Source organism: Lagenorhynchus albirostris, chromosome 18, assembly GCF_949774975.1.
Source record: "Lagenorhynchus albirostris chromosome 18, mLagAlb1.1, whole genome shotgun sequence".
NCBI lineage: Eukaryota > Metazoa > Chordata > Mammalia > Artiodactyla > Delphinidae > Lagenorhynchus > Lagenorhynchus albirostris.
The window spans coordinates 8,651,672-8,666,831 of NC_083112.1; the positions used below are offsets into that span (position 1 = coordinate 8,651,672).

Below are 15,160 nucleotides of genomic sequence, written 5' to 3' on the forward strand. Positions count from 1 at the left end.
TTGTGGCACACAGGCTCAGTAGTTGTGGCGCATGGGCTTAGTTGCTCCATGGCATGTGGGATCTTCCTGGACCAGGGCTAAAACCCACGTCCCCTGCATTGGCAGGAGGATTCCTAACCACTGCACCACCGGGAAGTCCTATTATTTATTTTCGGCTGCATTGGGCCTTCGCTGCTGCGTGCAGGCTTTCTCTAATTGCGGAGAGTGGGGGCTACTTTTCCTTGCGGTGCGCGGGCTTCTCATTGCAGTGGCCTCTCCTGTTGCAGAGCATGGGCTCTAGGTGCGCGAGCGTCAATAGTTGTGGTACATGGGCTCAGTAGTTGTGGTGCATGGGCTCAGTCACTCTGCAGCATGTGGGATCTTCCCAGGCCATGGATCAAACCCATGTCCCCTGCATTGGCAGGCAGATTCTTAACCACTGTGCCACCAGGGAAGCCCCAAAGTATTATTTTTTAAATGAATATATATGAAACACAACTGATGGATCACTATAAAAACAGTTGGAATAAATGTTGATTTTACTTGAAGAAATTTCTACCTTAGGATCTTTCTTTTTTTAAATTTTTCAATTCCTTTTGCTCCTGGCAATGTTTAATAGCCCATTTCAAATCATTCACAATTTTGTATTCTGTTTGTGTAATTAAGCTCAACTTGCTTGAAATTCAGTTGGCAATGTTATATCACGTTGAGCTTTGTTTCATTTTTAAGTTGAACATTTTTATGCGTACGTAGTTTTAGTGTGATTAATAACATCATACATACTTATCTATAGAAACCTACAGATTAACCTAAATCAGTAAAAATTTAGCAAGAATGTTCATAAAGAGTTCTATCTTTTCAGCCTGAAATAGATTTAGAAATCATTTTTCATAAACGTTTATAAGTGCAAAAATTTTCCTTTGACACAAACATTTACTTTTTTTTCCTAGCTGTTTCTTTATCTGTTCTTTTTATCAGTCAGTCAATAGAATATTAACATTTGTACCTATCAGGTACATTTTATTTTGTAATTACTCTTATCCAAATTCAAACAAAAAATAAATGAAAGATCAGTAAACTTTACAGACAACTGCTTATTTCTTTAACTTTTTGATAAGTGGAAATCAGTATTTGGTTTTGTTGGTGAGGGTTGTTCTGATTAAGTTTTGTTTTTCATAGCTTTATGTTTAAGAATAAGGAAACATATTCTTTCTGTTTAAGAATATGGAAAAATGAATAGAAAGCGATATTTCCAAAGAATGATTTCCCTTCCTCATTGTTTGTTGTTGGATCTTGAGAGGACTAGCCTTTCACTGAAATGTGTTGGCTTCCTATTGAACTTTTTAACTTTTATACCCAGCTCTTCATCACCAGACTTAAGCTCTAACGCTAAACTAACAGCAAGCAGAAAGAGCACAGGACAACTCAATGTGAACCCTGGAACAGCCAGCGGCAGCACAGCAACCGCAGAGCGCAGCCGGCATCAAAGGAGCTTCTCTGTGCCCAAGAAGTTTGGTGTCGTCGACCGGTCCTCAGACCCACCTCGGAGTGCCACCCTGGACAGAATTCAGGCCTGTACCCAACAAGGCCTCTCCTCAAAAACCAGAAGCTCATCTTCCTTGAAGGACAGCCTCACGGACCCATCACACATAAACCATCCAACCAACCTGTTGGCCACCATCTTTTGGGTCACGGTGGCCTTGATGGAATCCGATTTTGAGTTTGAATACCTAATGGCCTTAAGGCTGTTGAACAGACTGCTGGCTCACATGCCACTCGATAAAGCTGAGAACCGAGAAAAACTGGAGAAACTCCAGGCACAGCTCAAGTGGGCGGACTTCTCAGGGTTGCAGCAGCTGCTCCTGAAGGGATTCACCTCTGTCACCACCACCGACCTTACCCTGCAGCTGTTCAGTTTGCTGACGCCAGTGACCAGAGTACCCATGGTGGACTCATCCCAAGCCATTGGTAAAGCCCACCTCACTCACGCTCTTACCGTTCTGGTCATGGTGGGACTCGTTTAGTGTAATAAGATAATGTGGGCTGAGTACTTCTAACGATTCTGCTTAAAAATGGTTCTTTGGGAACACTTTGTTCTTTCTTTTAAAATTCTATATAAGTCTTAAAATTCTATGTAAGTCTTAATTATGTATATTGTAAGAGATATTTTTAAGGCAATAGCATAAAAGGGGCAGGAGTGATACATAAGACAGTAATCAGTTCTTTATGCTTTCCGGATCAAATTGCAGACAGTGTTGGTTTATTCCATTGCTGTTGTACAGACTTTTTCCCCTTTTTTCTTAACTCCTAAATCTTTTATTTTTCTAAGCCTTTCTTTTCCTCTTGAAAATTCCCTTGGTTCCCTATCGTTTTGAATTAAGCCAACAACAAACCAGATTTTTTTTTTTTTTGTGGTACGCGGGCCTTTCACTGTGTGGCCTCTCCCGTTGCGGAGCACAGGCTCCCGACACGCAGGCTCAGCGGCCATGGCTCATGGGCCCAGCCGCTCCGCTGCATGTGGGATCTTCCCGGACCGGGGCACAAACCCGTGTCCCCTGCATCAGCAGGCGGACTCCCAACCACTGCGCCACCAGGGAAGCCCCAAACCAGATTTTTAATTACCATGGCATGTGGCCCAGAATTCTTTCCAGGAAGCCAAAGCTTGATACAGTGGAGCTAAGCTACTCCTCATCATTTTAAAGAGTCTTTCTGATTACATGAGTAAGACTTAAATGGATTGCCCTGTGTCTTCTCAAGCAGGTTTTCCTTAAAATACATTTTTGATAAAAATTCAAACTAGTGCTTCAGTCCATTTTAATCTGCTTTTTAAAATCTGTGCCAATCATTCTTATTTGCAACAGTCCGTAGCAAAACAGCCGCTGAACCTGCAGATTACAAATGTACTTCAGTGCCTCCTTGGAAACGCAGTCGTACATTTTTCCTGGATTTATGTTAGTTCAGATCAAAGCTGCTTCAAAAGGCTGCTTTTGCAGCACCTCAGAATAAAATCTGTAATATGCCTTCCCGCTCTTAATGGTTCAAATGCACCATATTCACTTGTCTCCATTGTCTCTTCTCTAATCCAGGGTTTCCACTGAATGTCTTGTGTCTTCTGCCCCAGCTGATACAGCATTTTGAAAACCCCGGCCAGTTCTGTAAGGATATAGCCGAAAGGATTGCTCAGGTATGCCTTACAGGTTCAGGCACATTCAAGGCCTAACGGTGGACGGAGATTACCAGGCTCAGACAGGGTGATGAGTTTCATAAACCTGAAAATAATAACTGATATCACTAGTAATTCACATCTCTGGGTGGCTGGTTTGCATTGTCATTTCATTATTGAGAAAACAAGTGGAAAAAAAATTGTGAAAATTAAATTACCAAGCGCCTCCGCAGCTACCCAAACAATGTATCGATCAATTTTCCGGGCTGCTGGAGCTTATAGCAAAATTGCTGACATTTCTTCCTTTTCATCAGGCTATTTTATCCCTAATTGATTTTCTTCTTGTAAAAGGTTTGTTTGGAAGAGAAGAACCCCAAACTTTCCAACCTTGCACATGTCATGACTCTTTATAAAACACACAGCTACACGAGGGACTGTACCACATGGGTCAACGTGGTCTGTCGATACCTTCATGAAGCATATGCGGACATTACCTTGAATATGGTTACCTACCTGGCAGAGGTAAGTTCTTCCATTAAGGATAAAATCTGTTACGGTTTCTATGGGTAAAATATGTATGTAAAACTGATAACAGTAGCCTTAACTCATTGATCACCTATTATCTACTGGCATAGATGCTGTATGGAATCATTTAAAATCCTCACAACAACCCAGTGATGTAGGATTCTTTATTTTAACAAAGATTCTGAGGCTCAGCGGGGTTAAGTAATCCGCCACAAGTTTAAGGTGAAATGAGGTGTAGCTGCCCCCGAAGCTTAAACGCCTTTTTACTACACTAATACCTGTCAGACATGGCAGAGATGAGGAGATTTTATCTGCCTTATTCTGGGTGTTCAGATCTTATTTAAGGAGTTATTGTGTGGCTTGTATGTTTAATGGTTGTTTGCTCTGAACTCATTAACAAAGCATATATTTTTGAAAAAAACTTTTTATCATCTTTTGTGTTTGTTTTCAAAACTGGGATGGGATTTTTGTCCTCATACCAGTGTGTTCCTAGCACATTCATTGCGAACCCCTACTCTCACTTCTGTGTACGCTGATGCTAGAAATACATGCCACTTTCGGCAAGCGATGAAATGTTATTCTTTAGCGACCCCAGACCCCAACTGGTTTACTATACAAGGTCATGAAATCTATGAGGCAAGTGATTGATAGTATTACCTTGTTTTAGCACTTTCAGCGTTTGCTTTTCCTCTCTGGATCTGCGTTCGTGCCTCTTGCTGGGGCCTTTTCAGAAGTGATGAAGACAGTCCATTCTAATTTTTCTTGTATTATATCACCAATTCAGAATGCAGATAGGTTAAGAATCAGTGATTTTCAGAAAGACTCCATGAGACTGAAAGCCTCTACCTAGAAAAAGGTAGCTGCTTCATCCACCAGCATATGTAGTTGACCCTGCAGGGTTTTGGTTTGCAACACAGATCAGCAATATTGGGCTGTATTCGCACTGTCAACAGCCAAGGATTATTTTGCTCTTTTCACACCCCCATCCCTGGCATTTAAAGAAGCTCTCTTAAGTGCCACACTACTGCTTTTGATAATCACCTTGGTCACATCTGTCCCTGCAAGAGTTACTAATCCAGCACACACGTACCTTAGCACACAAGAAGCACCGGGATAAACAACGCAAACACCCTGCTTCCCAAGGCAGCCAATGCCTGTTGTAAAACAAGGTGAACTGGGAGAGAGCAAGGAGGCAAAATTTGTTTGGTTCACTAGACATAAAAGTTTCCAAAATACAAATGGGCTGTGGTCTGTACATACGATGGAATATTATTCAGGCTTAAAAAGGAATGAAGTACTGACACATGCTACAACATAGATGAACCTTGAAAATATTATGCTAAGTGAAATCAGCCAGACAGAAGAGGACAGATACATGATTCCACTTATATGAGGAACATAGAAGAGGCAAATTTATAGCCACTGTTTTACAGTTACAGAGTTTCAGTTTGGGATGATGAACAAGTCCTGGAAATAAATAGTGGTCATGGTTGCGCAACAATGTGGGTGTACTTAATGCCGCTAAATTGTACACCTAGAAATAGTTAAAATGGTAAATTTTATATTATATGTATTTTACCACAATAAAAAAATAAATTAAAGTGGATATCCTAATTTGTTCTATGCTGCCCTTATCAACAATTGTCACCAAAAATTTTATTATAAACTTACCTACTCACTACATATGATATAAATTAACTGCTATTTCAGTTAGTCCCATGTTCTTTCAGGTGTTGGCCAGGTACCTACGTATAATTTTAGGCAGCTGTGGTCACTGTTTCCATTGAACCTGCTGTGCTCACTTCACGCTAACTTTGTATGTGTGTATGTGTTGACATAGCTCACATCTTGTCACTTTCAATAACTGGAATTATATCGTTAACCATCTACCTTTTGTTGCTTGTATTCATAATTTTTTTTTAAATAGTCCTTTGATGCAGACTTTTTATCAGATTATATTTAGCTCATTTTTCCTGGTGGCCTTTCCCAAAAAATCTATCCAGGTAAAGCTCATGGATACATTTGGGAAAATGTATGCATTTGGGAAATTGGTCTTCACAGAGATTTTCCCAATTTACAATACTACAAACAATGTATAAATATTCAGGTTATCCCATATCCCCACTAAATTCTATCATTTCATTTATACATGTTTTCAGTTGAATATTTTTATTGGTACTTTAAAATTAATCTCTTTATGTATTTCCTTTCTAGTGAAGATATTCCTTTTTTCATACAATAGATTTGTGAAATTGTGTATTTCCTCATCTGTTAACTGTTCAGTTATTTCTTTGGGCCACTTTTTTTTTTAATTTATTTATTGTATTTTTGGCTGCGTTGGGTCTTCATTGCTGCATGTGGGCTTCCTCCAGTTGTGGTGAGCAGGGGCTACTCTTCGATGCAGTGCGCGGGTTTCTCATTGCAGTGGCTTCTCTCGTTGCAGAGCACGGGCTCTAGGCGCACGGGCTTCAGTAGTTGTGGCACGCGGGCTCTAGAGCGCAGGCTCAGTAGTTGTGGTGCACAGGCTTACTTGCTCCGCGGCATGTGAGATCTTCCTGGACCAGGGCTCGAACCCATGTCCCCTGCATTGGCAGGCGGATTCTTAACCATTGCACCACCAGGGAAACCCTGGGCCACTTTTGATGTGGAATTTCAGCATTTATTTGAATCATCTCTATTAATTTTTAATTTTGAACAGTAACCTTTTTCATTATGTCTGTCACATCAGTTTTCTCATTATTTTGCTTTCCTTTTTGAAAATGTCATTGATTTTTTTCCCCCTGATTATAAAAGCAGTATGTGTTAAAAAATAATTATATTATCTAGGGAGAAACACTTTCAACATTTTGTTGGGTTTACTTCCAGCGTTATTTCTATGTAACACACACCCATTCACATCAATGTTGGCATCATCTATTATATAGATATTATATATCCTTCCTCTTTCACTTAATATCATCTGATATCCTTTACTATCTTTAAAAATGTCATTCTATTGACTGCATTATATTTCATCATACAATTTACCATAATCTATGTATCCATTTCCCTAGTGTTTGACATTTAAATTGCTTACAGAGCTTTCTTGTTTTGTGTGGGTTTTGTTTTTTTTTTTTTTACCATTATAAATAATGCCTTGGTGAAATCTCTTACTTAAATCTTAGTATTTATCTCTAGGTTTGGAAAAGTTCCTAAAAGTGTAATTAGTATTTCAAAAGATATAAACCCTTTTAGTACTGTTGATCTCAATTGCCAAATTATCCAATTTACATTTCCACTGATGTGTAAGAATACTCTTCTTATATCCTCACCAATACTATCATCAATTTCTAATCTTTGCCAATTCCATAACTGATAAATGTATCTTTCGTTTTCATTTCTATTTTTCAGTCATTAGTGGTGTTTGATGCTTTCCTTTTGAGGGTTATTTTGTTGCACTCCATTGTGTAATATTATATTTATATACTCAGACCTAGCTGCGTTGCCTTTGATAATACCTCCATGTCTTCAGTAGTTAGGATTTTCTTTTCCCTCCTAAGGAAATGTGCAATCATAAAGGTACTAGGAAACCCTGGTGCTTCTGTGTGAAAATCTGGTGTCAAACTGACTCCCTGTGTGCTTTTCCCCACAGCTGCTGGAGAAGGGCCTCCCCAGCATGCAGCAGCCCCTCCTGCAGGTGATCTACAGTCTGCTCAGCTACATGGACCTTTCTGTCGTTCCGGTAAAGCAGTTCAATGTGGAAGTTCTGAAAACCATTGAAAAATACGTGCAAGTGAGTATTTGAACCAGGATGTTTCCAGAAAGTCATTCCAGAAAGATTGAGGCTTTGCATGGAGCTTTCTTTGTACTTGGCCACAGAGCTATATGGGTGCCAGGCTGCATGTTCATTCATTGATACCCATAACATGCTGAGAGCATGTTACCCATAACATGCTGAGAGCGGCTGAGACGGTGGCCGACCACACCCTGAGCGGTATCCTGAGGCCGAAGTGCGTTCCTGAGCCTTCGGAGGACACCTCTCTGCCTCTTGGACTTCTAGGCTGGGTATTGAAAGCACACTCCTGGCTGGGAGGGTGGGGGCAGGGTCTCCTTTGAGGGGTCCTGTTTCAGTGGAGAAGGAAGAAGCAACTTGCTTGTGCCTGGTTCTAGGCCAGGCGTTTCCAATGCGAACAGTTAATTCAGAGGTTCAAATTGTCCCTTTAGAGTTGAAGGAATTAAGGTTAAGAAAGTGGCATAAATGTACTTGAAAATACTCCAACAAACAAATGTAGTGCACTTGGTAGGTTTCAGAGTTCAAGGGCAAATGCTAGGTTTTTCTCTGGTTAAACTCATTGACTAAAGCCATACAATTTTAAACTTTTTTTTTTCCATCCTCACTTCACCAGTCACATTACTTGCAGAAAATTACTTAATGCTAAAAATGCTTTTCAAGCTTTTTTTTTTTTTTTCCGAGTGGCATTGCTCCAGTAATAGTTGTACCATGTGGTAGGCATTCATTACCACTTTCTCACTTTACACTCATGAGAGACAGAGGGTCAGTTCACATCTTTCTACTAATCATATGCCCCTAGTTTTTTTAAAAAGTGATTGTTTTATTAGGCTACCTATTCTTAGGCCTGTGGGCCATCCCTGGTACTCAAGATCTTATCTTGAATGGTGGCTAATTTCATATTCAAACCATGACCTCCCGTGTGCAGAATTTAACAGTGAAGGAAATGTGTTTTATTTCATGCACTTTATTCCAAGGCCTAGGCAAATAATAACTTTTATCATGCTAGTTTATCTGTATTCAGTATTTTTGTTGGAGAAGTACCTCAGTCAGCTTGGGGTTGTCAGGGATACAAAGAGGGTGAAACAAATGAGACTTACAGGAAGAGTAGGAGTTTGATAAGGCAATAAGGAGAGGAAGGGCGTTCCAGGATGAGGGAATTGCATGAGGAAAGGCACAGAGGCTAAGAGACCTTGGCTGGTTTGGGCAACTCCAGGAGTTGCCTGGGGGAGATTACCCCTGCAGGCCTTCCTCAAAGAGTGTGGACTCCACCTTGTCCACCAGAGGGAGCCCTTGAAGGAGTTTAAGCAGGGAAGTAGCTTGAGCTGAAGATTCTAGAAAGATCACTGTAGCTGGAGTGGGTTTGATGACGGACCCAAGGAGAGGCTGCAACTGGGGAAACCAGTTAAGAGGCCATTGAAATAGTCCAGGCGGAGGCCAGAGAGGATTCAGCTGAGCCAGTGCCAACAGCAACGGAGGGGGCGGGGATCAAGTTCTCAGGAGGGAGGGAAAGAGGGGAGCTAAGAATGGCTCCCAGATTCCTGGGTTAGATCAGGAGGAAGGTGTGGAGAAGAGAAGAGGGCTGAGGGCAGAGGTCAGATGCCCAGGAGCAGACGAGGCAGGAAGAGCCAGAGAAGTAGAAGGAGGACCAGGGACGCTTGGAAACTGGAGGTGGGGAGAATCTTGAGAAATGGTGAGTAGACAGCAGCGTAAAATGCAATGAGGGTTGCTGCAGGGGAGGGGGGCAGTTGTTTGTTTTCTGTTTTGTTTTTCAAACTGAAGAAATACCTCATTAGCAAAAATGGTACCTTGTCATTTTAAACTTTTACTTATTTGAATGTGGACAACACGGGTCTTTTTTATTCTTGTTTCCTAGATGTAGCTCATCTTATGCATAAATTATCTTTTTATGTCATTTGCCTTTTACTTATCACAGAATTTCCTGCACTGTTTTAAATCAATGAGTTCTGACCGGTCATTAGAAGTTTCGGTAGCTAGCGGCATATTGTGTGGTTTGTTTTTTTTTTAATTATTTTTACCCATTGACTGTTTTATTTCCTTCAGAGCGTCCACTGGAGAGAAGCTTTGAATATCTTGAAGCTAGTAGTTTCTCGATCTGCCAGCCTAGTTTTACCTTCCTACCAACACAGTGACCTTTCAAAGATAGAAATACATCGAGTATGGACCAGTGCATCTAAGGAATTACCTGGGAAAACCCTGGACTTTCACTTTGATATTTCAGAGGTATGTTAACTGTTTCTGTAAACTTTAGCGTGAATACATAGTGGCAAAGGTCAGAACTAGTTGCCTGGAGAAGGGGAGACTTATTTTACAGTTATGTCAAGTGAACCCTCCTAAGACCTAAATTAGGTTCAACGCATTGTCCTATTCACCGGGGCTCTTCAGTGGCAGCTTTTAGAAATAGAAGCTAGCCTCAGTTATATAAAAATGACTTCCCCCCAAAAGATAACTTTAAAATGGAATGATCTTAAGCATTTTAAACCATGACCGTCACTCATTCTGTATCTGACAGCTGTCACGTCCTATCTTGTATCCACAACCTTGTTTCCTGAACTGCAGCCAAACCAGCGGATGCCTGAGATTTACAGGAATACGGGATCTGCCTTTATGGTCACTTCCCCAAGCCACACTGCTTTTTAAACCAGTATAACTACCTAAATTCTTGCCTTGAGGGAGATGGGTGTGAGGAGGGAAGAGACTTATAAACTAAGGAGTTAGGAAGAGAAGAAGACAGAAAATAGGTTTACCTGCTGGTCCACGAACAAACTTTTGGGAGGCCTGTGCTTAACTATTTTAGTCCAAGATGTAAAAATACATTTGCTTTCCTGTCTCCTTTACCCCATGGCCCATAAACCCCCCAAAGCAGAAACAACGGCCTGTCCACTTTGTAAGCAGGGTCTGTACAGTGTCTGATGCATGTTAGGTAGTTCATAAATATTCTTCACCACGGCTGAGTGGATTCATTCACTAAAGGAATCAACTAGATCTGCTTACATGGAACTCACTCTGTTGATTAGGTTGTAGCTAGATTGGGTTTTCTCACACAGCAGTCTCATTGACTGTTCATCATTTCAGTACTCAGGAGGAGATGCTGTTGTGCTTCCATTGTGATATTTAGTGTGTATATGATATTAAGGTATCAACTCAGTATTTTGCAATGTTTAACTTTTTTTTTACATTGCTGGGGGTGGGGGAAGCTTACTCTTTGACTTAAGTTTACTCTGTCCCAAAGAGGTACAGAAAACCTGTAGCCAATCCGCCGCATGCCCCGGAGACCCAGCTGCTCCAGAAAGATGTGCCTTGAGAGGCAGGTGGAGAATTACCAGCCAGCGTCTGCCATCTCTGAATGTAGGCCTACGAACAGGTTTCTGCAGAGACCTCCCTGGGGCTAAAGTTTGGGAGGTGCTGCCTACCCAGCCACCACACTCCAGGACTCTCAGGAAGTGAAATTTCTGAAGTGTTGTCAAGAACCTGGCCCTGACCTCATTCATTAAAATAATTGAAAAGATATAAATAATTTAAATAAATTTTTAAATAATTGAGAGTGTATCAAGATTGGTGATTACAGGTTGGGATGAGGGGAAGGAATTTTGGTCTTATTTTAACTATAAAGAAAGTCTTTCAAGCTTAAATATCTGAAAACTATTTTGCTTTCCTGCATGTCTTCCTTCTTATCTTTACAATCATTTCCAAAGTGTGTTTAAGAACACGCAATTGGGGCTTCCCTGGTGGCGCAGCGGTTGAGAGTCCGCCTGCCGATGCAGGGGGCACAGGTTCGTGCCCTGGTCTGGGAAGATCCCACATGCCGCGGAGCGGCTGGGCCCGTGAGCCATGGCCGCTGAGCCTGCGCGTCCGGAGCCTGTGCTCCGCGACGGGAGAGGCCACAAGAGTGAGAGGCCTGCGTACCACAAAAAAAAATAAAAACATAAATAAAAGAAATATATTTAAAAAATTAGAAAACAAAGAACAAGCAATTGGATTTGTTTTCAGCTGCTAAAGAGGGTGGGACAGTGTTGAAGATGCAAAATGACCCGGAATATGTATTTGAACATAAGGAAAATGAGCCTCCTTGTAACACTGAACTTCTCTAATCTAAGTTTCAATCAGATAAGCAGTTCTTGGTTGCTGCTGGGATAGAGCGATCCATATACCCCAGAAGTATGAATGAGATAGAAGAACGTGTGCTTCTCTATTCTTTTTTCTCAAGACGCCCATCATTGGGAGGCGATATGATGAACTGCAGAACTCTGCTGGGCGTGATGGGAAGCCCAGGACCATGGCTGTCACCCGGAGCGCGTCTTCCACCTCATCAGGCTCCAACTCCAATGTCCTTGTTCCTGTGAGCTGGAAGAGGCCCCAGTACTCTCAGGTAAAGAGTCCTCGACTCCCAGGATTGGAAGGGAGCTTACGGGACCTATTGAACCCAACTGTGATATGGGATTCCTGCACCCACCATCCCAATATTTACCGTCTGGGCATCGACACTTCAGTGATGATGATCTCGCAGTATTCTGTGTCCCGAGGGAACCCATTTTATCTTTGAACAGTTCATTACATTGAGTTGAAGTCTGACACTCTATTACTTCTTCTCATTGGTCCTTGTTCTCTTAAGGCTTAGAAAATGCAATTGGATCTGTCTTCACATGGCAGCCCTTCAAACACTTAAAGAAACTCTCCCCCCTCTGCCACTCACCCAAATCAGTCCTCTTTTCTCCAAGTAATACATCCTTAGTTCTCCTAACCAATCCTGCATAACAGGGCCACACCCCAATGACCATTCTGGCTGCAGTCCTACAAGCCTGCCCTCCAGTCAGTGGGCTCCATGCACACCTGACCCTGCAGAGCATGGTGGGCGGCCAGATTTCTCTGTGGTTCTGTCATCTGTATTCACTTTCTGGGTGACTGCATCACAGCGTTGATGTCACTGGACTTACTGTCAAGTGAAACCCATGTATTATTTGGGGCTCTTTTGGAGACATATGCCAGAAGCCCAGTGGAAAACTACCTTAAGTGGAAAGGGAATGTGTTAACTCCTGTATCATAACTTCAAGCAGAACTGGATTGTAGCACACACCATCCTTAGACCCTCTCTGTCCTTCTCACTGCCCCCACCTTCTCTTCCCAAAGTCTCAGGCCTGCTCTCCTCCCTGCTGACCTCATTCTCAGGCAGACTGTTCCAACGTGAGGCCCAGCAACCTTTTGCAGCTCCAGATTTACATGGTGTTTGGCTCTGACGATTTCAGGACAGAGACCTCCCCTCCCCAGCGTCGTAGCAATTCCGGAGAAAGGGCTCTGTGCAAGAGAGGCAAAGCCCCATTTGGCGGGAGAAGAGACGTCCCAAGATAAAAAGAGGGACTGCATTACCGGGGGAAGGCGAAGTGGGTGCTGCTGGGTGCTGCGCAGAGAGAAACCCTTTGTTTGCACGCCCAGCAGGACTCATCCTCACTCTCAGAGGTTAGGGAAGTGGAGCTTAGAGCACGGCGCCTACTGGAGCAGAGCCGGTTCTCAGTGCTTACTGCGTGCTTGAATAGAGAGCCCGCCCTACTTTCTTGGGAATTTAGAAAAGAGAAGACAAATGTCCAGCCCAATTCCATGCTCCTCTACATTCATTCCTTCCCAGAATTGTAAAGTGCCCACTAAAACTTAGGGAAATAGGTTAGTGAATCTCTTGCCATTCTTCAACATCAAGGTCCTCCTGTCTTTGACCTTGAAATGACACCATATTGAGTGAGTGTCCCGTCTATAATTTGAAAAGAAGGATGCAGGGAACTGAGTTCCATTAAGAAGGAAAATCTATGAGTGATATTGGCCTCCTTGCAGTCTGCATATTAAATCAGATTAAAAGGGAAAAAAATCATGTTCAGGAGAGGAGGACGATTGCTTTAAGAGCAAGGCTGAGGCACATTCACGTTTTTTAGGCTCTGGTTACCCATCCTTTTCATTCTCAACTCACCAGTCATTCTGAGACCTAGTTTGTCTATGTCGTTGGGAAATGTGAAGGTTTGTAGAAGAATCCCTGTGCCTAAGGAACTGAAAAGTAAGGCTTACGAAGAACAGCAAAAGGAATTCTATCCATTTAATTATAGGAAGAATAAATTGAGAAAGATTTAATATGCCTTGCAAATAATCAAATTTAATTCTGCAGAAAGTAAATTTATCCTCCCATTTGAGGAAAAGAGAATTGTGTTGTCATATAATAGATTTAATTTAGGTGTAAGGAAAGGCTTGCTAATGATTGAAAGTTGTAGCACACAAGAAAGATTATCAAGGGGATTAATGAATATCTGCTGGAGAACCAAGGGGTTGACGTTCACATCCCCTCCCTTGGGAAAACTTAGATCAGCACTGTCCAGTAGAAACAGAATGTGGGCCTCATTTTCAATTTTCTAATAGTCACCTTTTGAAAAAAAACAGGTAAAGTTAATTTTAATAACACATTTTAGTTAACCTAATATATCTAAAATATTCTTTTTTAACATATAATCAATATTTTACAATTATTGGTGAGATATTTTACATTCTCTTTTCCTACCTACTCTTCATGTATTTTATATCTGCATTCTCACTGGCCACATTTCCGGTGGGTTAGCCCTTTGTGGCTGATGGCTACACTACTGGAGTAGATTTGATCACAGGACCCCATGAGTAAAACCTGCCTGTGTGTTTCTTTTCCAGAAGAGGACGAAAGAGAAGTTGGTACACGTCCTTTCTCTGTGTGGCCAAGAAGTCGGATTAAGCAAAAATCCATCAGTAAGTTCTGTCCTATATCACATTTATTTTGGTGTCATAACCTTTTTACCTTTGGTCAGTTTTTGCCTTTGCTCATGTAGTTTGGAGGTTTCAACTATGAATTACAAGTATGATATCCATCATCTAGATCAAACCCTTAGACTATTTCTCTCCATAGTATGATTTTTAATCTCAGTTCAGAAACAATGAAAGATGTTATTGGCTATTTGCTCCAGTTGGTAAATAAAAACTCAGTTATTTTAATTTTTTTAATAACTTGGATATTTTTAATAAATATGCCCAGACTTTCTTAAAATATGTATATGTGACTGTCTTCTGCACCACCATATATGATACACGTTCCTTTTCGGTATAATTTACTCTCTGTACGCACATCTGTTACCGTGATGTCACTATTTCACTCATGTACAATAAAGGCAAAAATAGTGATATATTATCATGTTTTTTGTCCTATAAACTTCCACTGAGGAACTTCCCTGGCGGTCCAGTGGTTAAGACTCCATGCTTCCACTTCAGGGGGCATGGGTTCGAGCCCCGGTCAGGGAAGTAAGATCCCGTGTGAAGCGCGGCCAAAAAAAAAAAAAAACACAAACCAACAAACAAAAAACTTCTACTGACGTTACAGTTGCACAAAAATGCCATTGGGCTTTGAAATAAATGAATAATTGAAGTATTAGAAGTTAGCTTCTGAAGCTTTTATAAAATTTAGAAAATTCAAATTGTGTGTGTGAGAATATTGTAGCAAAAACAATAAAAATCTCAGGGTTTGGTTTTACCAGGTATTTTTATTTCATCTATCTCACAGCATCTTTATTAGTAACCAGGAAAGAAAATAGCAAACGAAGTAATTTCCCAAGTAAGAAGTAGCAAACAGTGTCTCTGGGGAACTACTTTTAAAATTCCAAAATGTATATACTAATGTAGTTCACGAGCAGGTGAAATATGAGACTCAC

The 15,160-nt window shown here is 41.3% G+C and overlaps 1 protein-coding gene across 1 annotated transcript in view; it reads left to right on the top strand.

Annotated features, from left to right (window-relative positions):
- The window catches only part of FRY (FRY microtubule binding protein), a 251,661-nt gene that overhangs the window by 195,632 nt on the left and 40,869 nt on the right, over nt 1-15,160 (top strand). The window contains exons 44-50 of the mRNA XM_060129571.1: nt 1,340-1,947; nt 3,066-3,163; nt 3,494-3,664; nt 7,299-7,439; nt 9,501-9,680; nt 11,665-11,826; nt 14,133-14,207. Coding sequence (XP_059985554.1) covers nt 1,340-1,947; nt 3,066-3,163; nt 3,494-3,664; nt 7,299-7,439; nt 9,501-9,680; nt 11,665-11,826; nt 14,133-14,207 — 1,435 coding nt within the window. The remainder of the gene's footprint in view (nt 1-1,339; nt 1,948-3,065; nt 3,164-3,493; nt 3,665-7,298; nt 7,440-9,500; nt 9,681-11,664; nt 11,827-14,132; nt 14,208-15,160) is intronic.